The 26,242-nt window shown below is 37.9% G+C and overlaps 6 protein-coding genes and 1 long non-coding RNA gene across 9 annotated transcripts; 2 read left to right on the top strand and 5 right to left on the bottom strand.

Moving 5' to 3' along the window:
- The first annotated feature begins 1,101 nt into the window (after nucleotides 1–1,101).
- On the top strand, nucleotides 1,102–3,829 carry LOC132599112 (pentatricopeptide repeat-containing protein At2g15630, mitochondrial). The gene has a single exon (XM_060312331.1). It carries the CDS (start codon nucleotides 1,173–1,175, stop codon nucleotides 3,051–3,053), a length of 1,881 nt encoding a protein of 626 aa, XP_060168314.1. The 5' UTR covers nucleotides 1,102–1,172; the 3' UTR covers nucleotides 3,054–3,829.
- Nucleotides 3,830–4,083: 254 nt separating this feature from the next.
- On the top strand, nucleotides 4,084–6,667 carry LOC132599109 (uncharacterized). Its single transcript, XM_060312327.1, has one exon. It carries the CDS (start codon nucleotides 4,716–4,718, stop codon nucleotides 5,988–5,990), a length of 1,275 nt encoding a protein of 424 aa, XP_060168310.1. The 5' UTR covers nucleotides 4,084–4,715; the 3' UTR covers nucleotides 5,991–6,667.
- LOC132599111 (uncharacterized) lies at nucleotides 6,509–7,278 on the bottom strand. Its single transcript, XM_060312330.1, has 2 exons — nucleotides 7,125–7,278; nucleotides 6,509–7,034 (listed from the first exon to the last, which is right to left on the bottom strand). Exon 2 carries the CDS (start codon nucleotides 7,014–7,016, stop codon nucleotides 6,645–6,647), a length of 372 nt encoding a protein of 123 aa, XP_060168313.1. The 5' UTR covers nucleotides 7,017–7,034; nucleotides 7,125–7,278; the 3' UTR covers nucleotides 6,509–6,644.
- Nucleotides 7,279–7,409: 131 nt separating this feature from the next.
- LOC132599110 (uncharacterized) lies at nucleotides 7,410–13,551 on the bottom strand. 2 transcript variants are annotated; one of them, XR_009566767.1, is made up of 4 exons: nucleotides 12,058–13,551; nucleotides 8,879–9,698; nucleotides 8,352–8,492; nucleotides 7,410–8,266 (listed from the first exon to the last, which is right to left on the bottom strand). XR_009566767.1 is itself a non-coding variant. In XM_060312329.1 (3 exons), the coding sequence occupies exons 1-3, from the start codon at nucleotides 9,149–9,151 to the stop codon at nucleotides 8,231–8,233; spliced, it is 450 nt and encodes a 149-aa protein (XP_060168312.1). In that variant the 5' UTR covers nucleotides 9,152–13,538; the 3' UTR covers nucleotides 7,410–8,230. The 2 variants fall into 2 exon arrangements, 1 of the variants encoding a protein (XP_060168312.1); XM_060312329.1 differs by having other exon boundaries at nucleotides 8,879–13,538.
- Nucleotides 13,552–13,680: 129 nt separating this feature from the next.
- Nucleotides 13,681–16,820, bottom strand: LOC132600249 (uncharacterized). The gene is made up of 3 exons (XR_009567169.1): nucleotides 16,099–16,820; nucleotides 15,146–15,211; nucleotides 13,681–14,214 (listed from the first exon to the last, which is right to left on the bottom strand). It is a non-coding gene; the product is annotated as an uncharacterized LOC132600249 (long non-coding RNA).
- A 930-nt stretch (nucleotides 16,821–17,750) lies between these two features.
- On the bottom strand, nucleotides 17,751–20,393 carry LOC132600248 (B3 domain-containing protein Os11g0197600-like). Its single transcript, XM_060313325.1, has 4 exons — nucleotides 19,799–20,393; nucleotides 19,182–19,566; nucleotides 18,865–18,983; nucleotides 17,751–18,603 (listed from the first exon to the last, which is right to left on the bottom strand). Exons 1-4 carry the CDS (start codon nucleotides 19,877–19,879, stop codon nucleotides 18,337–18,339), a joined length of 852 nt encoding a protein of 283 aa, XP_060169308.1. The 5' UTR covers nucleotides 19,880–20,393; the 3' UTR covers nucleotides 17,751–18,336.
- A 661-nt stretch (nucleotides 20,394–21,054) lies between these two features.
- On the bottom strand, nucleotides 21,055–25,294 carry LOC132599108 (B3 domain-containing protein At4g34400-like). 2 transcript variants are annotated; one of them, XM_060312325.1, is made up of 6 exons: nucleotides 24,746–25,278; nucleotides 24,132–24,516; nucleotides 23,813–23,931; nucleotides 23,006–23,576; nucleotides 22,529–22,671; nucleotides 21,055–21,834 (listed from the first exon to the last, which is right to left on the bottom strand). In XM_060312325.1, the coding sequence occupies exons 1-6, from the start codon at nucleotides 24,824–24,826 to the stop codon at nucleotides 21,565–21,567; spliced, it is 1,569 nt and encodes a 522-aa protein (XP_060168308.1). In that variant the 5' UTR covers nucleotides 24,827–25,278; the 3' UTR covers nucleotides 21,055–21,564. The 2 variants fall into 2 exon arrangements, with proteins under 2 accessions (XP_060168308.1, XP_060168309.1); XM_060312326.1 differs by lacking the exon at nucleotides 22,529–22,671 and having other exon boundaries at nucleotides 21,669–21,834; nucleotides 24,746–25,294.
- Between the last annotated feature and the right edge of the window lie 948 nt (nucleotides 25,295–26,242).

The following is a 26,242-nucleotide window of genomic DNA, read 5'->3' as shown; positions in this document are numbered from 1 at the left end:
AGATTTACACCATTGCCAATTTAGTATAGGCCTTTTTTTTTTGGACTTGAAATCGACAATGTGAGCAAACTTACAAATTACTAAATAAATTATTTGTTATTTTAAAAATTTATCATAATTTTTTATTTTCCAATTTCATCCACAACCGTCCTCTTCCTCCTTTCCGACCTTCTATTTTTTGCATTGTTTTACAAAATGAACTTTGTTTACTATTTCCTCCGATTCAATTTATGCAACATCTTCAAGGATACAAAAGAACGTTTTTTCTAAACAAAAATTATAGTTTAAAATAAGTCGTAAATATTTCTCTGACTCTATATTACCTTACTAATGGTAAAATGAAAAATTTAAAATTAAATTATTTTTTAACTATAAGAAAATGTCTTTTTTAAGGATAAATTAATGATGAAACCACATATATTAGGACGAGACTACAATCTTATGTCGTTGATTGAATAAGGTAAAAGATGAATTATAGAGAACATAAAAGAATTAATTGAACTTGATGCAATATATTACTATGTTTGTCATCAAACTTGATGTAATATATTATAGTTGAATTTTTTTTCTAGTCCTTTGACCAAGTAGGCGTTTCAACATGCAGTTTGAAATCATAATTTAAAATTATGAGATGAAATTAGTATTTGGACATACATTTCATTTCATAGTTTTAAAAAGTTTCAATACTATAAAACTTGACCCATAAGTTTATATTTTATAAAACAAGACCCATAGATTGGTAAATATTTTTAACAATTATTCCTACCAATCATTTAACCACCTCATTAACTTCCACCAACCTTTATTATGTCTACCATATGGGAGGATTATATTAAAAAATAGTTACATTATTATACATGTTAAATTTCATTTTTATTAAACAAAAGTTTGATCAATTATTATTGTATATTTAAGAAAAGCCTTTTGGTGGCGTATTAATTTTGTATGAACTATGACTTTCTCATTTAGTAAGATTGTATAAGAAGTAAGAATATTTTAATATTTTTCACAACTTGTGAAATTTTTATATCTATAAAAAAAAATATAATTAAAAATATCTAAATTACATGCCTAAACGTGATTTGAAACAGTGTGCAAAAGGCTCCTAAGAGTTGAGCTTCTTTTACTGGAAGGAAAAAACTTGGCAGAGTGATACAGACGGCATCAGCGACATGAGAAGTGTGGAAGCTCTCAAAAGCTCCAAGCTTTCTTCAATCTCACTCCCTCATTTCTCTACACTCACTCTCTCCAAATCCAAAACATCCTCTTCTCCTACAATTCCCATTACAGCTCAAGTCCTCCAAGAATCAGTCACTTCTTCTCAGTGGCATTTCATCAAACATCTTACAGGCAAACTAAACCCCACCTTAATCTCATCCACCCTTCCAAACCTCCGTTCATCTCCAGACAAAATACTCACTTTCATTGAAAATGTCAACCCCAATTGCCTAGACATTACCTGTTATTCGCTTGCCATTTCCATACTCTCTCGTCTCCCTTCACCTAAACAAGCCACACATCTTCTCAAACAAGTGATCAATGCTCGTATCGCGTCGAACAATGAGATTTTCAATGGGCTTTTGAGTGCTCGTGGAAAGTTGGAAATAAAGAGTTCAATTGTGTTGGATTTGCTTGTAAGGGCTTATTGTGAGTTAAAGAAAGGCGACGACGCGTTAAAGTGTTTTTATTTGATGAGACAGAAGGGAATTATGCCAAAGCTTGAGACTTGTAATGATTTGTTGAGTCTTTTTTTGAAATTGAATAGGACCCATTTGGCCTGGATTGTTTATGCTGAGATGTTTAGGATGAAGATTAATTCGACTGTATGTACGTTTAATATAATGATAAATGTTTTGTGTAGAGAAGGAAAGTTGAAGAAAGCAAAGGAGTTCATTGAATATATGCAGTGTTTGGGAGTTAAGCCGAATTTAATATCGTATAATACTGTGATTAATGGTTATTGTTTGAAGGGGGATTTTGAAGGAGCTAATAAGATTTTTGAGACAATGATAGGAAAAGGAATTGAGCCTGATTCGTATACGTTTAATTCGTTAATTAGAGGGTTGGTGAAGGAAGGGAGGGAAAATGAGGTGTCTTCCTTGTTAGAGAAAATGAATTCGTTCAGGTTGATCCCTACAGCTGTGACTTACAATACTCTGATAGATTCATGCTGCAATAGAGGGGATCTAGAAAAGGCGTTCTTTTATAGGGATGAGATGGTTAAGATTGGCATCGTGCCAAGTGTTGCTACCTATAACTTGTTGATCCATGCATTGTTTCTTGATGGAAGAATGACAGAAACTGATGATTTGGTGAAAGATATGTCGGAGAAGAGAGTACTTCCTGATGGTATTACATATAACATATTGATCAATGCCTATTGCAGGGAGGGAAATGCAAAGAAGGCATTTAAGTTCTATGATGAAATGTTGAGTAGGGGTCTTCAACCAACGGTTGTCACTTATACATCACTTATCAAAGTCTTGGGCAAAAGGAATAGGATGAAAGAGGCAGATGATTTGGTTGTTGAATTATTGCGGAAAGGGATATTTCCAGATCTAATTATGTTCAATGCATTTATTGATGGTCACTGTGCCAATGGTAACGTCGAGCGTGCTTTTGATATATTGAAGGAAATGGATAAAATGAATGTTCAGCCTGATGAAGTTACCTACAATACTCTAATGCAAGGGTATTGTACAGAGGGTAAAATTGAAGAAGCTGGTAATCTTCTTGAAGAGATGAACGGAAGAGGAATTAAACCTGATCATATCAGCTATAACACTCTAATCAGTGGGTATAGTAGGAGAGGTGACATGGATGATGCATTCAGAGTTCGTGATGAGATGTTAAGTGCAGGTTTTAACCCCACTCTTCTCACTTACAATGCTCTCATACAAGGTTTATGCAAAAAGCAGGAAGGTGTACTTGCTGAGGAACTTCTCAAAGAAATGGTTAGTAAAGGTATTACACCTGATGATAGCACTTATCTTGCTTTGATTGAAGGGATTGGCGATGTTGATAGTTTCTTGGGAAGAAAAGACCCATCATAAGGTATCTTGTCAGGTTGCTGTTTGCAGCTGATCTAGAGGCTATTCTTCACTGTATCTTTTCTTGGTGTTTGTTTATACATACAGATAGAGAACTCCAAGGCAAGGATGGTGTCTATTGTGCTTAATGATGCTTATAAGGGAAAATAGGGGAGAGATTTGTATTAATATCAAGGGCGTGATGGCAGTTGTCATTTCCATAATGCTGACAACTCCTTAGTGATTCTTTGGATAAAAAAGGGACTCGTGTGGCTTGAAATACTGCTGAAACTGAAATATTCACACTGTTGTGGTACATCCTTCCTGAGTGGCTTGCATTTTCACATTTTCTGATCAGATTGGCATGACAGGCTACATAGCCGGACGCGCATTGGTTCATTGTCCCATAGCTTTTGGGCAGAAAGAGACTAGGATGGTCAAACATTCTAATCTCTGATACTAGGATATGTCTGACCAATAATATTTGACTTTCCTAAGTTCATCTTATATAGTTGGCTTGTTTTCTCTAAACAGTCCGGATATGTTCATTGATACTCTATGAAGTTGCTGTCAGTTTAAGCTGCTCAAGGGTGGGCTGTGCTGAGTGAGGTTAAAATCTTGCGCGTTTCAGCTGCACCATTGGTTGGAACATTACTGTATATCTAAGAGCTGTGGAAAAGTTTCATTTTGACTTGTATTAGACAGCTTTTATTTGTTACCTGGAACCTTTATTTCTCTGTAGCATGAGATATAAAAAGGAGGAGGATTCTCTCTTTAAAAAATGAATCCTTTTTTGTGTCTCTTTTCCTGCTTTGATGAAATTCCACTTTTGTCATTTTGTTCAAGTAATTTGCTAATTTTAATTTTATAATACAGCAATGCAGTGGCCTTGTGACATTTATCAATTAGCATCCAATAAAAGAACTTTATCATTCATCAGATTACAGATAAACACAAATCTGTTTTGAGTCTTGAATGCAAAGGTGGTATAATTATAAAGGATCGACATGATGCAGGAGAAACATGCTTGTAACTGTTTTGTATAATTGCTATCGACAACCTTGGATTCCATTTGTAAGCCTGGCTTAGTACTTCTCAAGTCTCAAACGAATAGAAGCCTGAAGTAATGCTTTTTTTGTTTGGACAGCCCATGTGGAGTATTCTTGTATTGAGCGTTATTACAGCCCATTGATCGAATAAACAAACATTAAAGTTGGTCTTGTCCAGTGTACGACCTTACTCCAGAAAGTCAGAGTTGGTTTTTGGCCAAACTTTATCTTAAGAAAAAAGCAAATGAATCCCAAAAAAAGGTCATAAAGGCATCGAAAGTGGCCAAATACCTAGCAAGAATCCCGTTTTGATGTATTCTTTTTCCAACTGACAGGTCCAAATGTCCCTTAATTTGATATTGAACCAACTCGAGCAGAAACTAACAAAGACAATGGCAAGAGGAAGCTCAATAAAGAAAAAAGGCTGTATACAGGGCATGAAGATAGCAGAATCAATAGAATCTTAAGGTTCAAGTTGTTTTTGCCTCGAGATCCAGGAAATACTATAAAAAAGTTCTCTTCTTTTACCCCATCTTTACTCCAATGGGTTCCCTTTTTTTTACTTTTTTTGGCCTGAAATGAGCTCTATGTAAAGAGTAAAGATTATTCTGACAGAACAACTCTGATATTTCTGACTATGACTAGATTTTCCTCAAGAAGCAGATGCTCATACCCTTTGTTAATTTGTAGCTTGGTGGGGTTCTTTATTTTGCTTCATTTCTCATCTTTGGGTGGTTACAAAGGTATTCAAGAAGTGCAGATCCAAGTAGGATATGAAGAGTTGGAGGAGATCCAAATACCTCAGCCAAGAGGAAGCCAATCCTCAGAAGCCAACATGCTAATTGATGAATTTCTTGATAAGTCTTCTAAACTCAGGCACAATTTCTTTCCTGACAAGAGAACTAGTATAGACCCTAGAAAGAATACTAAAGATGACAGCTTTTACTATTACCCTGGGAGAATTTGGCTAGATACTGATGGACACCCTATTCAAGCTCATGGTGGTGGAATTCTTTATGACGAAAGATCAAGAATGTATTATTGGTATGGCGAGTACAAGAATGGTCCTACTTATCGAGCTCCTGGCAAAAATGTGGCTCGGGTAGACGTCATTGGAGTTGGGTGCTACTCTTCTAAGGATCTGTGGACTTGGAAGAATGAGGGCATTGTACTAGCCGCTGATGAACATAATGAGGCTCATGACCTTCATAAGTCTAAAGTGTTAGAGAGGCCTAAAGTGATCTATAATGAGAAGACAGGTAAATATGTAATGTGGATGCACATTGATGATGGAAATTATACTAAAGCGTCCGTTGGCATTGCTATAAGCAATTCCCCTACTGGTCCTTTTCGATATCTATATAGTAAAAGGCCTCATGATTTTGAAAGCAGGGATATGACTTTGTTCAGAGATGATGATGGGAAGGCATATGTAATCTACTCTTCCGTTCACAACAGAGAGCTTCATATTGGTCTCCTTGATCAAGATTATGTGGATGTTACTAATGTTATGTCAAGGGTTCTCGTGGGGCAGTATAGGGAGGCCCCGGCTTTGTTCAAGCATCGGGGAACTTACTACATGATTACATCAGGGTGCAGTGGTTGGGCACCAAATGAGGCACTGGCTCATGTGGCTGAATCAATTATGGGACCATGGGAGACTATAGGCAACCCATGTATAGGTGCAAACAAAGTTTTTCGAGTCACCACATTCTTTGCTCAGAGCACATACGTGCACCCCATTTCTCCTGGTTCATTTATTTTCATGGCAGATCGCTGGAATCCAAATGATTTGCGTGAGTCTAGATATATATGGCTTCCTTTAACTGTCGAGGAAATAGCTGGCAGTCAACGACCAAGAGTATCTATCTTTTGGCATAAAAGATGGGATCTTCCCAAAAGCCAAACTTAGAAGAATGCTGATAAGTTTCTCATCATAGACCAAGTTTACTACTAGCTTTCTGTGGAGTATTAGAATTAATAATGTGAACTGTGAAGTGATACAAGATGGTTATTAGAATAACTTGTTACCTTGTTGTAACTTTGGATTACATACAGCTTTATGCCATATATATATATATATATATATATATATATCAAAATGTATAATTGCAGCTTCTTATACCTGTCAAGCAACCAAAAACTATAAAATATCTGATTTTTCATCAGTTTTGTGACACGCAACCAAATTAAAACCCCCGCCTTCTTGCAATTTGGTGAACCTTTCAAAAATGATTTGTCCAATTTTCCTCAATCTTGAAGTAAAATTAGAGTTTCATCCTATAACAGGGGATTCAATTCCATTCTTATAATAAGTTAGCTAGATATATGGTATTCTGAATATGGTGCATAGCCCCATTGGCTAAAATCTTGTCAGACATAGATAACACTTAAAAAGAAGATAATGATTGTACATTAAGAGGGTAAAAGTTTCTAGGGGAAACTCATGGTATTTTATTAGTTTAACATATATATATCAAAACAAATCAATTCTACATGAAAACAGAGAATTAAACAGAAACTGAATCTTGATGCACGAAAAAGAGAATGTTAACAGACCAAAGTTTTATTCAGCTTCCTCAACACTAGCTTCAATTCGGAGAAGTACGAATCCAACAGCAACTCCAACAAGAACCAAGCCATTAATAACGGAAGCAATCCTGAAAATCTCAAGAGCAGCATTGCAAGAAGCAGACAAAGCTCCACCTTTAGCTTGTGATGGTCCAGTTTTCAATGAGCTAACAATCTTTGCAAAAGATTGTTCAGTGCAAACAGGGAGGCCTAATGAGGCAACATGGTTATTTGCCTTTAGGCCTCCAAATGAGTTCAATCCACTAATGTACTTCACTTTGGTTCTTTTCTGGGAAGATTTCCCCCCTGTGCCTATAATGGCTGGTGAACTTACTGTTGCTGCAGAGAATGTTGTCATTGTTGCCATTGTTTTCTGACCACCAACCTATACAAAAAAAATAAAAAAAAAATGAAGTTGTAACAAGTTTTATACAAAATTTTGGAAAAGAAAGAACTAAAAAGATTGGGTTTTTACCTGTTTGTGATGGCTTGTGGAGTGCTCTAAGTTTGCCAAAGTAGAGAGATAATAAAAGGGTGAACATGGGATATTCTTTTTTGTGAGGTGATTATGAGAGCAATGGATAAGGGGAGTGTTAAGATGGTTGGCTGACAAAGAAAATTGGATGAGGCATCTTATAGCTCATCATCAACTTGTAAAACTGGCCAGGAAATTAGGTGGGCCACGGTCCTTTTGTCCCAATTTAGATAAAGAAGCAGCTTAATTGACTTCTTTGTCCCTTTCTTTAAAGAGAAATACTTGCAAAATATAATACTACTGATTCCTAAACATTTGAATGGCAGATATTTTTTCCTAGTTTATGAATCTATTTCTCATTAGTTTTATAAAATAAAGATTCAACAAAGGGTTTAAATAAACTTTCAGAGCAAGATTGTTATAAGATATCTCCAAAATTGAAGAACAATGCGATGAGTATAAACGACTCACAAATGATATATAAGCATTTAGATCAAACTTTGCCCACCTGAGCATTTCAAACAGAAGTAGACCAGATAATGAACATTCAAATGTAAATAAAGAAGACTTTGGTCTTAACGCCAATCAATTGGCTTAATTGCCACAGTAGTCACTTATAAATACAAACTATAGGTCTTAAATGCCTGTATTATAACAAGCAATTCAAGCAACAATACTTAACAAACTAGTCAAGTTCTTAACACCAGTCAATTGGCTCAGCAATTGTCAGAACTACTAAAACAAACTAGAACAGTCTTCAATTATTGTCAACAAACAATAGTACTTATCAGTACTTTCTCTTAAAAAAATTGTCAACTTATAACAACACTCAAGGCCATAAGAATTAAATGCTAAATTAAGTAGCAGTAAACTATTTCTTGTACTTCTTTTTGGGGTTGGAACTTGCTCCTTCATGAAGAACTTGAACTTGCAAGTAAAGCCCTTTTTTGCCTTTCCCTTTCACAAATTCACAGATACACCAATCGTTTTTCTCCACAAGATTCCATCTGCCTAAATTGCGCCATATTCTACCGTCCTTCCATTTCTTGAGTTTTGTATCAAATCTGCTGCCATTAGAGTCGCGAATGGTCATTGTTGGAGGGATTTCAAGTTTGTAGTCTCACCACATCAATCGGAACGAACTGTAATTAGGAAAAGAGACTTGTTAAATGAGAATTCTAACTATAAAATCATTTACTAGAATAGATATATAAGGCTTTTGATTACTAGTTGGTTTATCCTTTTTTCTCGTATTTTTGCTGCAAAGTAAGGATTTTTTGGCTGAACTGCGCGTCCACTTCTGAATATCTGTACCATAATGGTCATAGCGATCTCTCCCCTTGCGATCAGTGGCTCTTTCGCATCCAGCTAAATCAAGAAAGTTAACTGGTCAGGTTCACAAACAGAAATCTAAGAGAAATTCAGAGATACTCCTTATTGAACATAGACTTTAAGAAAGAAAGAAGACTTTCTGAACATATTAGAAGTGTCAGTTAAATGAGATTTAACTTTATTCTTCTCTGAAGTTCCAAATACTAACAGAAACTGGGGTTTGTCAGCAAACCAAACAACTGAACTTTTTTCCAGCCCGTAGAACTTGCGGTCTTCATTTCATGAAATTTCTATGACTAAAAGAGCATGTCCAAATGTAAAAATGTGTCATTATTGCAGTAACATACTAACAAGAAAAAGAGTTGAATTGCATGTAAAGTAAAACAAAGGAGTAGATTTAAAGATCTTTAATTTGTGTTTACCTTTTGGACGTGGTGCATTTTTCTTGAATGTGCCTGCCCTTCCATTCTCTTCTTCCTCAGTTTCTTCGTCACATTCCTTCTCTCCATCATCATTTTCCTCTTCCGCAAATCTGCATTATGAACGTGTTGCCTTTTTCTTGGATATGCTTGCCCTTTCATTCTCTTCTTCCTCCTCATCTTCATCATCATCATCTTCTTCCGCGAATCTGCGCTTCGAACATGGCGCCTTTTCAGTCTTCTCTTCCACTTTCTCTTCAGTTTCTTCATCGTCATCTTCTTCTTTTTCCACGCGTTTGCCTTTTGAACGTGACTCTTGTCTTTTGCATATCGTTATTGCCCTTTCATTTTCTTCTACCACCTCAATTTTGTCGTCTTCTTCTTCATTCTTCTTCTTCATACTCCTCGTCCTCTTCTTCTTCTTCTACTATGTAGTCTTCACTACTATCATCAGAAGAACTACTACTGCTATCACTGGACAACTTCCATTTTGGCTCTACAACACTCTTTTGATGCTCAACATTCATTTCTTCCTTTCCTCCTCCTTCAGAGCCAATTTTAAACCTCCATATCCATTCTTTTCACAACAAGTGGTTCCAAGTAATTTGAAGTCAAATACACCTTTTCCATCGTAGTCAAAGATTAAAAAGTCTTCAAACTCTACTTTGTTGTCCTCAATGAATTTCTCCCATCCATATTGGAAATAGAAATATTTTCCTGTTTTGACCACTCCTATAGGCCACATATTTCCAAACTGATCCCTAAGAGAAACCTTCCTGGGTAACATACCATTCTCGTAATCGATATAAGCTGTGGGGATCATCTGTTTTGAAAAAAAGCTCCATTTTTACAAGAATTTAGAGCAACATCAAATCAGAATCATAAAAGCAGCCTCTATTAGATGGAAACATATTTCAAATAAACTCAAGTTTTAAACTTTTGAGGTTCTAATTCAAGCATATAACTATTTCAGAAACTAAATTTAAAAATAAATAAGATCTGAGGCATTCTCATAGTTTTACTGCAAAGTTACTTCCTTTAACATTCATAATTGGTCATCTGGAAATGCAATATGCAATTTATGACATCTACTGACTGGGTTATAAATTGATAATGTGTACATATTAAACGAATTTCTTCAGACAAAACAGTATTTGAACCAAAACTACTTGATTCTGCCACGAATTAAGGTTTTTTTCATTTTTTATTTGAGGTAAATCCGAAATGGTTCGAATTGTGCAACAGAGATAGGCATGTCAAGAAACAATGTGAAGTCACCCCTATTTCGCTGTTCAGGGCAAAATCAACTTGTTATCTGATGACAAGGCGTGAGATTGATGTCAACTCTCACTCTCAGAGTCTTTGGTTGGCGCCTATGTTGCTCGGACTAGGGTGCGGGTGTCGGATACGGGTATGGATCTAGAGGTCGGACTCGGTATGATCTAAATTTTAAGATTCGTGGGTACGGATCCGGGTACGGATACGGGTGCGGGGATTCGGCAAAAATAATTCAAAATTCTAATAATATAGCTACAAGAATATGCCTAGATTATGAGAGCTTTTTGTGGAAGCACCTACATGTAGTTTGTACCAGACATGTGATTCAATCTTCCATTCTACTAGGTGCTAGACTGCGTGCTCCGAGAAACTAGTTAAATTTTCTACATAATATTGAAGGTATGCCATCTCATGTCTTCAAATCTCTACTTTTTGTTATCTTGAGAAATCATAATCTCAAAAATTTTCTTTAATTTGGTCATGAATTTCGGTCAAAGTATCCGATCTCTATTGACCGGATCCGACACGAATTCCGTACCCAAACCCGTGTCGTGTCGTGTCGGACACGGGTACGGCAGCAAAAGTGAAGGGTCCGAGCAACATAGGTTGGCGCAATCCTCTCTGGAACCCACCCTTCTTCATTTTGAGAGGGGCCGACATCCCTCTCTCGATGTAACAGCCCAACGCGCTAGTGATATTGTCCGTTTTGGGCCTAGGTCCACACAGCTTTAAAACGCGTCACTAGGAAATAAGACATGCTTACTTATATACCCAGCACCTCTCATGTATTATGCTGATATGTACTTTCCTCCTAAGTTGGGGTGTCATATACACCCCCTCTTATGGACTCAGCATCCTACTGACGTTTACCCCACCGCATGAGATTTGCCTAGACTCAACATTGAGGTTTGCCCCGCCTACTCGGGATTTGCCTAAACTCATTTTGTCACGACCCAACCCCGTAGGCCGTGACTAGCGCCCGATCTGGGCACCCAAACACATCTATCAAACTCTATCTCAAATTATATCAAACACATTCAAGTATATAACAGAAGCCGACAAGGCTGTGTTTCAAATTTATATAATTTCCAGAAAAATTTCGGCAGAGTTTCCTTTGTTTTACGGACTATCCCAAAATAACCTTGCGCACAGAAGTACCAACAAAGGCCACACAGGGCCAACAAAACAACATGTAAACATATGCGGACTGGCCGCCGCGGCGAATGGGATCGTCCAAATACAACATATACACACGCATCCGAACAGAAAGACCCTAACCCACAAACATGTCCACAGACCTCTAAACAGACCGACAGAATCATATGACGGGACAAGTGTGAGATGAAATGTTCATCCACTTTTCATTTAACTATACATATATTGTTCCCAATTTCCCTACACGTGCTTTTCCCCATGTTGACCCACTAACTTAGCTTTATTTCATTATTATATTTATTTATCATAATTTTTAATAACTTTTTTTTTTGAAGAATGATCGGGTGGGCCCCACCAAACCTAATTAAGCTAATTAATTTTTAACTATTCACTAAGTATTGTCTAATAATCTAATCACAATTAATTAATTCTTAGTTTCCAATAATAATATTTTTACCCTAAATACAATTTATAAACAATTTATGTTCTAATTGAAAATTAAAATTTCTATTTCGTATCCGGGAAAGGTTCCGTCTTTATCTCACGTCGATTCTTTTGCGAATAGCTCGACGTATAAAAATACGGGGTATAACATTCTTCCCCCCTTTAGAACATTCGTCCTCGAATGTTGGATCAAATCTACGGGTCTCTTCTAAAAATTCGGGGGAGCTTCCTTTTGAGTAGCATATATCAATTTCTTACCAAACAATGTAACGAATTTTAGAAATTCAAATCACCTGTAAACACACCTAGTGGCGCCTCCTGGTCCTGTCGGCTGGCCAACACATATATGCGGTTCGAAGGACCGCTAGAATCTGAACCACTGCCACGACCTCGACCACGGCCCCCCTGTGCCGGCATACCTCGCCCCGCAGGGCGCAAAGCTGAGGGAGTAGAAGATGAACCCGCGGCTGATCCCATCGGCTGAACTGTACTACCAGAACCACTTGCCATCGGACAATCACGCATCATATGGCCCTGACGGCCGCAAGAAAAACAGGCTCCCGTAGCTCGGTAGCACTCTCCTGGATGAGATCTCCCACAATACGAACACCGAGGCATAGGTGGTCTCGCATGGCTGGAACCTCGGCTCACCTGTGAACCTGGAGCCCTGGAGCTCTGGCCTGCTCCTGAGTATCTGGCACTATCAAATCCCTCTCCGGTAGACTGCGGGGGCGCACTCTGCGCTGGCTGAGAAGACTGTCTAACATACTGTTGAGGCTGCCCGCCTTGAGGCTCCCCAGAATACCCAGCGGACCTGGCCCTCTTGGGCGGCCTCCTGTCCCGATCTCTGCTGGAATAATCAGCTCTATGTCGGTCCTCCATACCCAGAGCATAAGCCTGTAGTCGGGCAATATCCATGTCTGTCTGCAATGCCACCGCCATACAGCCATCAATCAAGTAGCGGTCTAACCCCATCACGTATCTGTGCATCCGATCGGCCATATCTGCTACTATGGCAGGTGCGTACCGGGCCAGAGAATCAAACTCCATATTATACTCACGAACACTCCGACCCCTCTACTGCAGATGTAAAAATCGGTCAACCCGCGCCCGCCGTAACTCTGGGGGCAAAAAGTGGCGGGTAAAAGCAGCCACGAACTCGTCCCAAGTAGCTGGGGAAGCACCCTCACCCCTAGATAGCTCCCAGGACTCATACCAGTGAGCAGCGACATCCCGTAGTCTATGCGAAGCCAACTCAACAGACTCAGTCTCTGAAGCCCTGACCAAATCTAGTGAGCGCCGCATCCCCCGAATAAAGTCATGGGGGTCCTTGTCGGGCTTAGACCCGTAAAACTCTGGAGGGCCACATAATAGAAACTCTCGAACCCTCAGGCTGTCACACCTATCGTCATCATCATCATCTCTCCGCCCGCGTCTGCGAGCCTGTCCCGCTACCAGAGTGGTCAATAACTGCACAGCCTCTCTCAGTGTCCTGTCCTCCGCCCCTGGCTGAGGAGCTAGAGGCGCGGGAGCTGGAGCCCCTGGAGCTAATGGTGAAGCTGCTCCAGACTCCTCTGACGATGAAGACGTAGCAGAGTCGGCTGGCCGGGACGTAATATCACGCATCATCTGAGCAAGGGTCCGAGTATCCTTCTGAGCCCGGCTGGTCTCTCCTACTACGCCCTTTTTCTTCTGGGCGGCCGTCGCCTTTTTCGAAGGCATCACTGAAAGAAAAACAACAACAGATCAGAACAGAATCATCCTAATAGCACAGCTCTATCGCACGATCTAAGATTCAAAGAAAGGAAACATCCTAAATGTCCTGTAGCTTCCTGTTTATAGATGTGGTGCACAACACACCGATAAACAAGACTCTACTAGACACGGTCTGTAGACATTCCGAGGACAAACCGCTCTGATACCACTTCTGTCACGACCCAACCCCGTAGGCCGTGACTAGCGCCCGATCTGGGCACCCAAACACATCTATCAAACTCTATCTCAAATTATATCAAACACATTCAAGTATATAACAGAAGCCGACAAGGCTGTGTTTCAAATTTATATAATTTCCAGAAAAATTTCGGCAGAGTTTCCTTTGTTTTACGGACTATCCCAAAATAACCTTGCGCACAGAAGTACCAACAAAGGCCACACAGGGCCAACAAAACAACATGTAAACATATGCGGACTGGCCGCCGCGGCGAATGGGATCGCCCAAACACAACATATACACACGCATCCGAACAGAAAGACCCTAACCCACAAACATGTCCACAGACCTCTAAACAAACCGACAGAATCATATGACGGAACAAGGCCCCGCCGTACCCATGAACGAATATATACAAATGCACTAATAAATATATATACCAAAAGTATAAGCTCCGGAAAGAGAGGAGCACTCCGAATAGCAGAAAGGGTGTCCTAAACAGGTGGATCACCAGGCTGTGCGTCTGTACCTGCGGGCATGAAACGCAGCCCCCGGAGAAGGGGGTCAGTACGAAATATGTACTGAGTATGCAAAGCAGAAGGTGCAGAAATAAATCTGAATAATAATCGCATCAGATATATAGAAAATAATACATATCAAAAAAAATATATCAAAATGTTTATTTCCCAAGTATAAATTATGCATAGGGCACTGGAAAATGTGGTCGCTCGCCTGTCGATGGCGCCACAACACAGCATAACACCAGAAAGTTTCAAATCTCCGAATCCCCGTCACACATCACAACACAGCATAACGCCAAACACAGCATAACGCCAAACATAAGTGGAACCCGACCCTCGAGCGAGGAGCACGGTGAACCATAATCACAGCATAACACCGGAATGTATCACAAAGCGCACGACAACAGAACCGGCCCGGGAACCGGCGAACGATAACATAGTAGGCACGAGCGGAGTAGTGAGGAATCATATGCATAAAATCATTATTATAAATCCGAAGGATAAGTAAAATAGTCATATTCGAAATCGGAATAATAATTATCACTTTTTGATTCAAAGTTGTCGAATTTACATAAAGGGCGTCGCGGGACCCACGGACGAGTATAGACCCGAACTGAGCCCGCCTATGAAAAACATACCCATTATACATCAAGCAAACTCCTATAAAAATTATTGGAGCGATCCGAGCCTCTATGCGAAAAATATGGCATTCAGAGATTACAAAATTCCCTAAAGTGAACATTTTCTATGCGAAGTTCGGAAAGCGATTACTTCAAATACATCATGGTTCATATTTCGTAAAAACATACATAAGAGTGCCAAAGAATATATATATGGATCATAACATGCTCGGATCTCGAATTTGGAATTCCCTTAAAGCTCTAATCTAGCCTATGTGAAACTAAGGCATGCCAAAAGAAGGAAGGTTGCTTTACATACCTCGTACGCACCCCAAGATCGCCAATCTAAAGTCAATCCCAACCTACGCCTCAGGCTCCCCAAGGTCTACAAATACGCCAACGAATACCAAACATTAGCTAAGGGGACTTAAACCATTCATTCAAACTATTCATTAAATTCTACAGAAAATTCGGCAGCATTTCCCCTGTAAATAGGCTACCCCGAGAATTTGATTCGGCCATATCAACCAAAAACAACAACAACAACCAACCTAACAACATCAACAACCAATTCGAAAAGCAAAATAATAATGGTAGCTCTCCTTTACGCCATTCGACAACTTCCCAATTATTCAATTCTATGGCTTACTTTAAAGCCACAATATCGTTCGTACATTTGATTATTAACCCAAACCCATACTAACAACATTCTAAACAATTCACATAATAATTCCAACAACCCAATTTTTTTTTTTCCATTTTGGGCCGAAAACAGTCCCTAGCCGAGCAGCCCTCTTTTCATTTTTCCTCATTTTCAAGTCATGTTTTGCGTCACAATCCACAATATAACGATGTCATTTTCATAAAATATACAATTCATGTCAAATGCACGACCAACCTCAAAACAGCCCGCAACAATTCACCATATCACTTCGGGACATTAAACTTTCATTTCTAAACTAGAAGTCATCACAACAACCATTAAAACGCTAAGTGACATTAGTGTGTTCTTTGGCATATAGCATGACCCATATTCATCTATCACTACACATATACATATATTGATGATTCTTAGCCATCCTACACACTACAACAATTTAACATGCTACAAGGAATTTATTCAACAACCCAATCACAATACCCATTTACACGGCTAGCACACCCATCACACAACCCACTTCCAATCATACTATATTTCATGATTTCCAACCATTATAAGATACTACAACATGAATATAACCTTCATAACACAAAAACATAATGAATGCTTACCTTTCTTCTTCAACTTTCCAATAGCCTAGGGTTTCCAAAAGATGAAAATAATGGGTTGATCGCTCCAACGATGCTTCCACGCTACTTAGGGACCTCAATATAGTGGGTTTACATCAATGGAATAATTTTAGAGGAGCTAAAAAGAGGGGATGATTTTTTTTTTTGCCTTCTTGGTCGTGAGCTTCAATGGAGGGAGTTTCCTTCTTCTTTTTTTTTTTTTTTTGTTCAAGCTTTTGAAATGTTGGATATGATGACTATGGTCATGTTGCTAATATAATATATGCATTGTCTAGGCCCTACACGTGCCCTTCTAAGGTGACATGCATTTGATGCCTTCACTTTTGTTTTTCTGAAACTTGCTTTGCAAAGTGTGAGATGAAATGTTCATCCACTTTTCATTTAACTATACATATATTGTTCCCAATTTCCCTACACGTGCTTTTCCCATGTTGACCCACTAACTTAGCTTTATTTCATTATTATATTTATTTATCATAATTTTTAATAACTTTTTTTTTTTGAAGAATGATCGGGTGGGGCCCACCAAACCTAATTAAGCTAATTAATTTTTAATTAATCACTAAGTATTGTCTAATAATCTAATCACAATTAATTAATTCTTAATTTCCAATAATAATATTTTTACCCTAAATACAATTTATAAACAATTTATGTTCTAATTGAAAATTAAAATTTCTATTTCGTATCCGGGAAAGGTTCCGTCTTTATCTCACGTCGATTCTTTTGCGAATAGCTCGACGTATAAAAATACGGGGTATAACACATTTAAACTATGGCCCACCATCAACAAGGTTGACACAGGAGTGGCTCTGATACCATCTGTAACAGCCCAACCCTCTAGTGATATTGTCCACTTCAGGCTTAGGTCTGCACGGTTTTAAAACGCGTCGCTAGGAGGTAAGGCATGCTTACTTATATACCAGCATCTCTCTTGTGTTTTGCCGATGTGGGATTTTCCTCCTAAGTTTGGGTGTCACATACACCCCCTCTTATGGACTAAAGAGGTTTGCCCCACCTCATGGGATTTGCCTTGACTCAGCACTGAGGTTTGCTCCGCCTACTCGGGATTTACCTAAACTCAGTTGAACTCTGGCTGACTATCGACAGGCTGACATAAGGGCGGCTCTGATACCATCTTGACCAACAACTCTGGTGGTACTGAAACTGTAACTCCCTCAACCGGGGTTGTTGCTGGTATGTCCATAACATCCTCCTCTGCCGAAAGCTCAGGTGGCAACTGTCTGGTGGCTAGGGGTCTACCTCTAGGCCTAGCAGCTTGTCATGCTGGAGCCTGTTATGTGGCACCCAAACTTAGGAGGAAAGTCCCACATTGGCAAAACACAAGAGAGATGCTGGGTATATAAGTAAGCATGCCTTACCTCATAGCAACGCGTTTTAAAGTCGTGCGAGCCTAGGCCCAAAATGAACAATATCACTAGCGAGTTGGGCTGTTACAGATGGTATCAGAGCCACTCTTGTGTCAGCCTTGTTGATGGTACAAACCTGAGCGAGGACGCTGAGTCCATAAGAGGGGGTGTTTGTGACACCCAAACTTAGGAGCAAAGACCCACATCAGCTAAACACAAGAGAGATGCTGCGTATATAAATAAAGCCGTGCGGGCTTAGGCCCAAAGCAGACAACATCGCTAGTGGGTTGGGCTGTTACACTCTATCAGGAAGGGAGAAAGAAAAAACTTGGTTACACGAAATGAAGGTTAGGCCGACTACTTTTGGCACCATTCCCTATGAGAATTTACAATTTGAGTATCTTCCAGTGATAGATCAACCCGCTTCCTACACTCTAGCTCCGCCCCTGACTAACATAGTATTGTTATTCAATCAATCAACTAAGCCTCAATTCGAAGTTAGTTCGGTTGGCTATATCGCTTGTCAAACATGAGTTAAATTTGATACGTTTAGGTTCCCTCGATTGCACCCATTACATATTTGAATTTTGGGTTCATAATCTAATATTTCTAGAGATCATAGTGATTTTTTCATATATCTATACTCATATCGAAAATGTCAGATTGAGATGAAACCATTGACTATATGCTACATCCACCACTGGCTATAAGACAGTTTTAATACATTAATTGGTATTTGCACCAGAGAACTCTAGGTGAATCCTCTCTCTGGAAAAGTTTTGATCAAGACATTCTGAGCATCATTTTTCATAGCCAAAATCAACATTAATTGGTCATTCTTGCATTATCTTTATGCAGCAAGTTTCAACAGAGATTCAGGCGGATCGTCGAAAACGGAGACCTTCAGTTCATTTGTATTGACAAGCTGAAAAACACAGACATATCCTTGCTTAAGCTTGTTATCACTCACAAACTGTTTCCATCCTCCACAGAAAGCGCGATAGCCTTTTTGTGACACACAATTCACTTTCCACTCTTTTCCTTCCAAAATACGGAGGACGACTGTTGTCGTATTGTCTGATTTTGAAAGTTGTTCATAGAAGGACTTTGGAACATACTGCATTAGAAAAACTTGGTTAAACAAAATGTTACACATTTCATGGATTACCCGTTACTGAAACAAATAAAGCATGAAAGGAAGCGGAAAACAGAAACTTATCAAATTAACCTTAATAGTTGCCCACCCAACCGCTTAAACTAAAAATAGCTGGTAGATGTATGATTTATGTATAATCCGTGTATGATATGTGTATATCGGCTAGAAAACGTAATGTGTAAAAATAACAAACTTATTAAATTAGTTCAAGAAAACCCTTACCAAGAAACAAGACTTGTTCACATTGTAGCCTTTCAGACATTTAACAAATTGAGGAATACTTGGAGTGAGAAGGTCCTCTACTTTCTCAAGTGCAGCGCTTCTTCTTGGAGTTTGATGTTCTGAAGAAAACACAACATAGTAGTGTTTGGTTAATTCAACTTAATAGGCTGTGATAAACCATAAGACTATAATAAAACAGGTCTTTTTCAAGGGAAAGTTCGGCTGCTAAAAGTATCCAATCACTATTAGTCCATTATATGTTAACTATTAACGACAGCTAGAAGAATTGGAAGGGGGTATGAATTAAATCATCATACCTGTGCCATTTTCACCGTTAGCATGAGTTTGTTTAGGGAATTTGGAACTGTAAGGATATTTTCCTGGCTTTTTTCGCTTTTTGCCCCCGTCAGATATTGTAGCTTTTTTATTTTTGCTCATAGTTGTTGACTTCACTTCTCTCTCCAGTCCATTCTTGCTGAAAATTCTTACTGTAAATTGCAGATCGCTGTCGTACTTAAACAAGAGAAATTCCCCATATTGTAGTTGGTTATATTTCTGAAATTTCTTCCAACCTTTGTGTATAAGCAAACCATCTTCATCACACTCTAGTTTCACATTCCAAGTGCCACCCGGAAGACACTTCAGAGTTGCTTTATCAGGTGATTCTTCTGAAATATGCTTAAGAAACCAGGCTGGAATTCTCTACAAATTAAGAGAGTCGAAAGAAAAAAAAATCATTAAGTGGTAGGCCATATAAAGTCCGGCACAAAGGACCTAGAGACAAAGACGGATCAAGAATTTAAACTTAATAGGTTCAAGGTTCTGAGTTCTTTGAAAATATGAGTTCAGAAAATATTTATATTACTCTTACTGAAAATAAAAGAGAGAAAGTTCACTTATACTTGTAAAATGAGGAACAAAAGAAGAATATTACCAGTTGACTAGTGATTGTGGGACGAAAAATCTGGTAAAAAATTGCTCTTTTATCTATATTCAATAAGGCCTTTTCCATCATCACAACAGCAATTGCACTTTCTTTAACAGCAAGTCCTTAGAGCTAGAGCTTTAAAGCATATAGAACAAAGGAGTACTGAGGAATTGAATCATTTCTCATAAAAAAGATGATATAAGAAACAAGTTCAACCTTAGCTGTTCCCCACCCATAATTTCCTCCTCTTTGATCACATGAATTCTGTGTTTACTATGCCTTTTTCACCATCTGTTTGTTTTGTTTTTGTCATATAGTATAGTCTTAAAATAGAAGGTGGTCTTATAGTGGATCAAGACAAAAAGTGGATTAAAATGATAATAATTCTTTTGTCTTCAATACTACTACCCTGCAGAGGAAAGGGTCATGAAATTGCCTAGCCTTAATTAAAACAATTTCCTCCTTTCTTGATTATCAACAAATGCATATAGGAACATATACATATATGTCTCCTTGCTTTTAAACGTGCACTATTTTGCACCCTTTTAAAACTATCTCTATTGATCCTATTAGCTCTACTCTTTCTCATTCTCACTATTTCCTCTGCCAATTTTTTTGTTCTACTGAATGTTAAGTTGACAATGTGAAGCCTTGACTATAGCTTCAATGGGATTAGCAAAATTGGCTAATTTAACAATTAAATTAATTAACTTGACAGATTATATCAAATGGTCCAGATTTTTTTCAAACATTTGCTTTCTGGATTTCATCACTTAATGAAAAGATGGGTTTTTTTTTCACCTCCTATATCTTATTCCTATGGTTATTGGTGCACAAATTGTGAAATGATAAAGCAAATGATTTGCATACTTATTCTATAATGAGGACATTAATAATTCAGAGGCGGAGTCAGGATTTGAAGCATATGGGTTAGGTACTTTAGTCATTTTGAGTTACTGCGTTGTAAATTAATAATGTGAACATATTAAATGAGTTTCTTAAGACAAAACGGCATTTGAACCAAAACTACAGAATTCTGCCAAACCCGCTTCCTACACTCTAGCTCCGCCCTGACTAATATAGTATTGTTATTCAATCAAACAACTAAACCTCAATTCCAAATTAGTTCGGTTGGCTATATTTAAGTTGATGAGTTTAACATTTAGGTTCTTACGATTGCACCCATTACACTTTTGAAATTTTAGGTTCAAAAGTTTATATTTCTTGAAATCATAATGATATTTCATATATCTATACTCGGCATCGAAAAAGTTGGATTCAATTGAAACCATTGACCATATGCTACATCCGCCACTGGCTATATGAGAGAGTATTTGCACCAGAGAACTCTAGGTGAATTTGCGCTCTGGAAAAGTTTTGATCTAGACATTTTGTGCATCATTTTCAGCAATGAAATCAGCATTACTACATCTCTTATAATGGAATAGACAAACCATTGTACTGAACCTAAGAAGTTAAAGAACTCAACTTACTACAGAAAAAGGTAGTCATTGTTAAGCAGCTACACACAATGGCATGAAGTTGAAAACTTAGATTTGCTTCATGGTTATTCTTGCACTATCTTTATGCAGCAAGTTTCGACAGAGATTCAGGCAGGTCGTCAGAAACGGAGACCTTCAGTCCATTTGTATTGACAAGCTGAAAAACACAGACATGCCCTTCCTTAAGCTTGTTATCACTCACAAACTGTTTCCATCCTCCACAGAAAGCGCGATATCCTTTTTGTCTTATACAATTAACTATCCACTCTGTCAGGGTTGGGAACTTGCTCCTTCATGGAGAAATTGAACTTGCAAGGAAAGGCCTTTTTTGCCTTCTCCTTTCAAAAATTCGCAAATGCACCTGTCATCTTTCTCCACAAGGTTCCATCTACATAAATTGCGCCATCCGCCATGTAACCATTTTCTACCGTCCTTCCAATTCTTGAGTTTTGCCACAATTTCTCTGCCGGCAGCGTCGCGAATGATCATTTTTGGAGGGATTTCAAGTTTGTAGTCTCTCACCACATCAACCGGAACGTACTGCAATTCGGAAAAAAGGACTTGTTAAATGAGAATTTGATAAGATTGAACTATAAAATCATTACTGTACAGTGCGGCAGCAACAATATAGCTGAGGCTTTGGCTGCTGAGTTTGGAATGAAATGGTGTGGTCTTCAAGGGCACACTAATTTCACTTTAGAACTCGACTCATTGATTATAGTGGATATGCTGAACAAGAAGGACAACAACAACTTGAAGCTGAAACAAACCATCGACAATCTTATACGGATGAAGGATGCTTTGGATGTTCAGGTGTCTCATTGCTATAGGGAACGGAATCAGGTTGCGGACTATCTTGCTAAACTGGCCTCATCCTCTTCTCAAAACATAGTCTATCACTCTTTTGATCAGCTACCAAGACAGGCTAAAGGACCATTTCAACTCAATAAATGGCAGATGCCTAGTAGTAGAACAAGATTTGATAAAGCCAACTTCTATGTTAGTTAGTTGGTTGTACATAGTTTCTATCAGAAGGCCCTAAGTTTTTTTGATGCCTTCTGATTTTAAGGTGATAGTATCACCTTTGTGGGTTAATCTCTGTGTTGTATCGAGGTCAGGCCTAGCCCCCCTCGCTCCTTTTTGCTAATACAACACCACCCAGACCTTAACTGGGTAATTGAATTAAAAAAAAAAAAAAAACACTATAAAATCATTCACTAAGGCTTTTAATTACCAGTTGGTCTCTCCTTTTTGTTCGTATTTTCGCTACAAAGTAAGGATTTTTTGGCTGAGTTGCACGTCCACTTTTGAATATATCTGCACCATATTGGTCATGGAAATCCTTCAACTTGCAAACAGTGACTCTTTTGCATCCAGCTAAATCAAGAAAGTTACCAGGTCAGTTCCGTCCGTTTCATTTTACATGGTAAGTATTATGTTGAACATAGACTTTAATAAAGAAAGAAGACTTCTCTTTTTTTTTGCACATATCAGAAAATGAGATTTAACTTCATTCTTCTCTGCAATTCGAAAAACTAACAGAAAGTGCCCTTAGAACTTGTGGTCTTAAACATTTCATGACATTTCTATGACTACAACAGCATGTCCAAATGTAAAGAGATGTCATTTTTTCAGTAACATACTAACAAAAAAGAATTGCATATAAAATGAAACAAAGAAGTAGATATAAAGATCTTTAATTTGTGTCTACCTTTTACACGTGGCGACTTTTTCTTGAATACGCCAGCCCTTGCAGTCTCTTCTTCCTCTTCCTCCTCTTCCTCAGTTTCTTCCTCATATCCCTCCTCTTCATCATCATCTTCCTCTTCCACGTGTATGCGTTTTGAACATGGGACCCTTTGAGTCTCATCTTCCTCTTCCTCCTCAGTTTCGTCCTCCTCTTCTTCTTCTTCTTCTTCATATTCCTCCTCATCATCATCATCTTCTTCTTTTTCTTCCACGCATCTACCTTTTGAACGTGGCTTATTTTTCTTGCACATTATTGTTTCCCTTTTCTTTTCTTCTTCTTTCAACAGGGATTCCGAAGGATTGTGGAAAAAGGAGACCTTCAGTTCATTTTCATTGACAAGCTGAAAAACACAGACATGTCCTTGCTTAAGCTTGTTATCACTCGCAAACTGTTTCCATCCGCCACAGAAAGCGCAATATCCTTTTTGTGATACACAATTCACTCTCCACTCTTTTCCTTCTGAATTACGGAGAACGACTGTTGTCTTATTGTCTGATTTTGAAAGTTGTTCATAGAAGGACTTTGGGACATACTGCGTTAGAATAACTTGGTTAAACAAAATGCTACACATTTCACAAATTACTGGTCACAGAAACAAATAAAGCATGAATGGAAGCGGAAAAAAATAGCTGGCGGATGTATAAATATGTATAATCCGTGTATATTATGTGTATAATCAGTATATGTATAATCTATTTATGCCCGTTAGAAAACATAAATAGTGAATATGGCCGGCTATTTGTGCAAATAGTTCAAGAAAACACTTACCAAGAAACAGGACTTATTCACATTGTAGCCTTTCAAACATTTCACAAATTGAGGAATATTTGGAGTGAGAAGGTCCTCTGCTTTCTCAACTGCATCTCTTTTTCGTGGAGTTTCATATTCTGAGGAAACACAACATAGTAGTGTTTAGTTAATTCAACTTATAGGTTGTAGTAAACCATAAAGTCACAAGAAAACAGGTCTTTGTAAGGGAAAATTCGGTCACTAAAAGTCTAAATTCGACTCACTATTAGTCACATATATGTTATTAACTTTCAACGATAGCTAGAAGAATTGGAGGGTATGAATTGAATCATCATACCTGTGCCATTTTCACCGTTAACATGTGTCTGTTTAGGGAATTTGGAACTGTAAGGGTATTTTTCTGGTCTTTTTCGCTTCCTGCCCCCATCATATATTGAAGCTTTTTTATTTTTGTCCATGGTTGGTGTCTTCACTTCTCTCTCGAGTCCATTCGTGCCGAAAATTCTTACTGTAAATTTCAGAGCGCCATCGTACCTAAATACGAGAAGTTCCCCTTCTTCTAGTTGGTTATGTTTCTGAAATTTCTTCCAACCTTTGCGCATAAGCAAACTATCTTCATCACACCGTAGTTTTACATTCCAAGTGCCTCCAGAAAGACACTTCAGAGTTGCTTTATCGGGTGATTGTTCTGAAATATGCTTAAGAAACCAGGGTGGGATTCTCTACAAATCAAGAGAGTTAAAAGAAAATAAACATTAAGTAGTAGGTCATATAAATTCTGGCAGAAAGAGCTGGAGAGATAGGCGGATCAAGAATTTATACTTAAACGGATTCAAGGTTATGAGTTCTTTGAAATATGAACATTATACAGTTCCTAAGAGTTTTTCACATGCATATCTATGTTTTATACTGAATAAAACAGAGAAAAGTTCACTTATGCTTGTATATTACCAGTTTACTAGTGATTGTGGAACCAAAAATCTGGTAGAAAGTTGCTCTTTTATCTATATTCAGTAAGGCTTTTTCCATCATCACAACAGCAGTTGCACTTCTCTTTAACGCCAAAGTGAAAACAGACAGCTCCACTGAGGAAAAAACATTTGGCCCTCAACCTATTTCATCAGGGAGTACTGAGGAATTAAATCATTTCTCATAAAAATGATATAAGAAACAAGTTCAACCTTAGCTGTTTCCCAACCATAATTTACTCCTTTTTTTTTTCTTTTCTAAATTTGCTCCTCTGTGATCACATGAATTCTGTGTTTAATTTGCCTTTTTCATCATCTGTTTTTCATTGCCTTTTTTTTTTTTTTTTTTCTCACTTATTAGTGATCTAGTCTTAAAATAGAGGGTTGGCTTAAAGTGGATCAAGACAAAAAGTTGTTTAAAATAATAATAATAATAATAATTCTCTCTTCAATACTGCCACCCTACAGAGGAAAGGGTCATCAAATTGCCTAGCCTTAATTAAAACATTTCCTCCTTTCTTGTCTCCTTGCTTTTAAACAAGGACTATTTGCGTCAATGGGATTAACACAAGTTGCTAATTTAGCAATTAAGTTAATTAACTTGACAGATCTCATCAAATGGTCCAGATTTTTTTCAAACATTTGCTTTCTGTATTTCAACATTTAATGAAATTATTGGGTTTTTTTTTTCCTCACCTCCTATATTTTATTCCTATGGTTATTGTGCACAAATCGTGAATTTATAAAGCAAATGGTTTGCATTATTGTTCTATAATCAGGATAGGCGGAGCCAGGATTTGAAGCTTATGAGTTTGGAATTTTAATTCTTTTGCGTTCCTGTGTTCTAAATTAATAATGTATATGTTGTAAAATGAAGCTAAAAGAGTCACAATATTAATAGATGAAAACCATAGAAATAGAATGACAAAAGAGGAGAGATTTTTACTATTCTTCCAAAATGTTTTTACAAGTGTATCTCATATGAAAAATTATGCCTCTATTTATAGTGATACATATGTATTTAATATATGAAATGGTGGAAGAAAATGGGAGAGTCATTAACATGGTGGAAGAAAAAAGGAAAAACCATTAACATGGTGGAAGGAGCATTATATTTGAGAAATGGACATTCATAATTTCATAACACTCCCCCTTGGATGTCCATAGATGATGTGCATCGTTAAAAACCTTATTGGGAAAAACCCTGTGGGAAAAAGCCTCAATGAAGGAAATAGAGTACACATATCTAGTAATACGCTTTGAGAGTTGCCTCATTAAAAACCTTACCAAGAAAACCCAATGGGACAAAACTTGATTAAGGGAAAAAGAGTACAACGCGTATTTTCACTACCCCTGACGAAGACCAAGATTCAGATGTCGGAGTCTTCGCATTCCAATCTTAAATATCATCTTCTCAAGAGTTGAAGTTGGCAAAGATTTGGTGAACAAATGTGCGGGATTGTCACTTGAACGAATCTGT

The sequence above is a fragment of the Lycium barbarum genome, chromosome 6 (assembly GCF_019175385.1).
Source record: "Lycium barbarum isolate Lr01 chromosome 6, ASM1917538v2, whole genome shotgun sequence".
In the NCBI taxonomy this organism is placed as follows: Eukaryota; Viridiplantae; Streptophyta; class Magnoliopsida; order Solanales; family Solanaceae; genus Lycium; species Lycium barbarum.
This window is presented reverse-complemented; position numbering and strand designations above follow the sequence as displayed.

Coding starts and splice junctions, on each gene's coding strand:
- LOC132599111 (XM_060312330.1), bottom strand. CDS start 7,016: ATGGCAACAATGACAACATTCTCTGCAGCAACAGTAAGTTCACCAGCC.
- LOC132599108 (XM_060312325.1), bottom strand. CDS start 24,826: ATGATGGAAAAAGCCTTACTGAATATAGATAAAAGAGCAACTTTCTAC. Junction 22,672..23,005: donor AAAGTCGCCACGTGTAAAAG/GTAGACACAAAT, acceptor TTCTTGATTTAG/CTGGATGCAAAAGAGTCACT. Junction 21,835..22,528: donor CAAAAAGGAGAGACCAACTG/GTAATTAAAAGC, acceptor TCCGAATTGCAG/TACGTTCCGGTTGATGTGGT.
- LOC132599109 (XM_060312327.1), top strand. CDS start 4,716: ATGACTAGATTTTCCTCAAGAAGCAGATGCTCATACCCTTTGTTAATT.
- LOC132599110 (XM_060312329.1), bottom strand. CDS start 9,151: ATGACGATGAAGAAACTGAAGAGAAAGTGGAAGAGAAGACTGAAAAGG. Junction 8,493..8,878: donor AAATGCACCACGTCCAAAAG/GTAAACACAAAT, acceptor TTCTTGATTTAG/CTGGATGCGAAAGAGCCACT. Junction 8,267..8,351: donor AAAAAAGGATAAACCAACTA/GTAATCAAAAGC, acceptor TCCTAATTACAG/TTCGTTCCGATTGATGTGGT.
- LOC132599112 (XM_060312331.1), top strand. CDS start 1,173: ATGAGAAGTGTGGAAGCTCTCAAAAGCTCCAAGCTTTCTTCAATCTCA.
- LOC132600248 (XM_060313325.1), bottom strand. CDS start 19,879: ATGATGGAAAAGGCCTTATTGAATATAGATAAAAGAGCAATTTTTTAC. Junction 19,567..19,798: donor CCACAATCACTAGTCAACTG/GTAATATTCTTC, acceptor CTTAATTTGTAG/AGAATTCCAGCCTGGTTTCT. Junction 18,984..19,181: donor TAACGGTGAAAATGGCACAG/GTATGATGATTT, acceptor TGTTTTCTTCAG/AACATCAAACTCCAAGAAGA.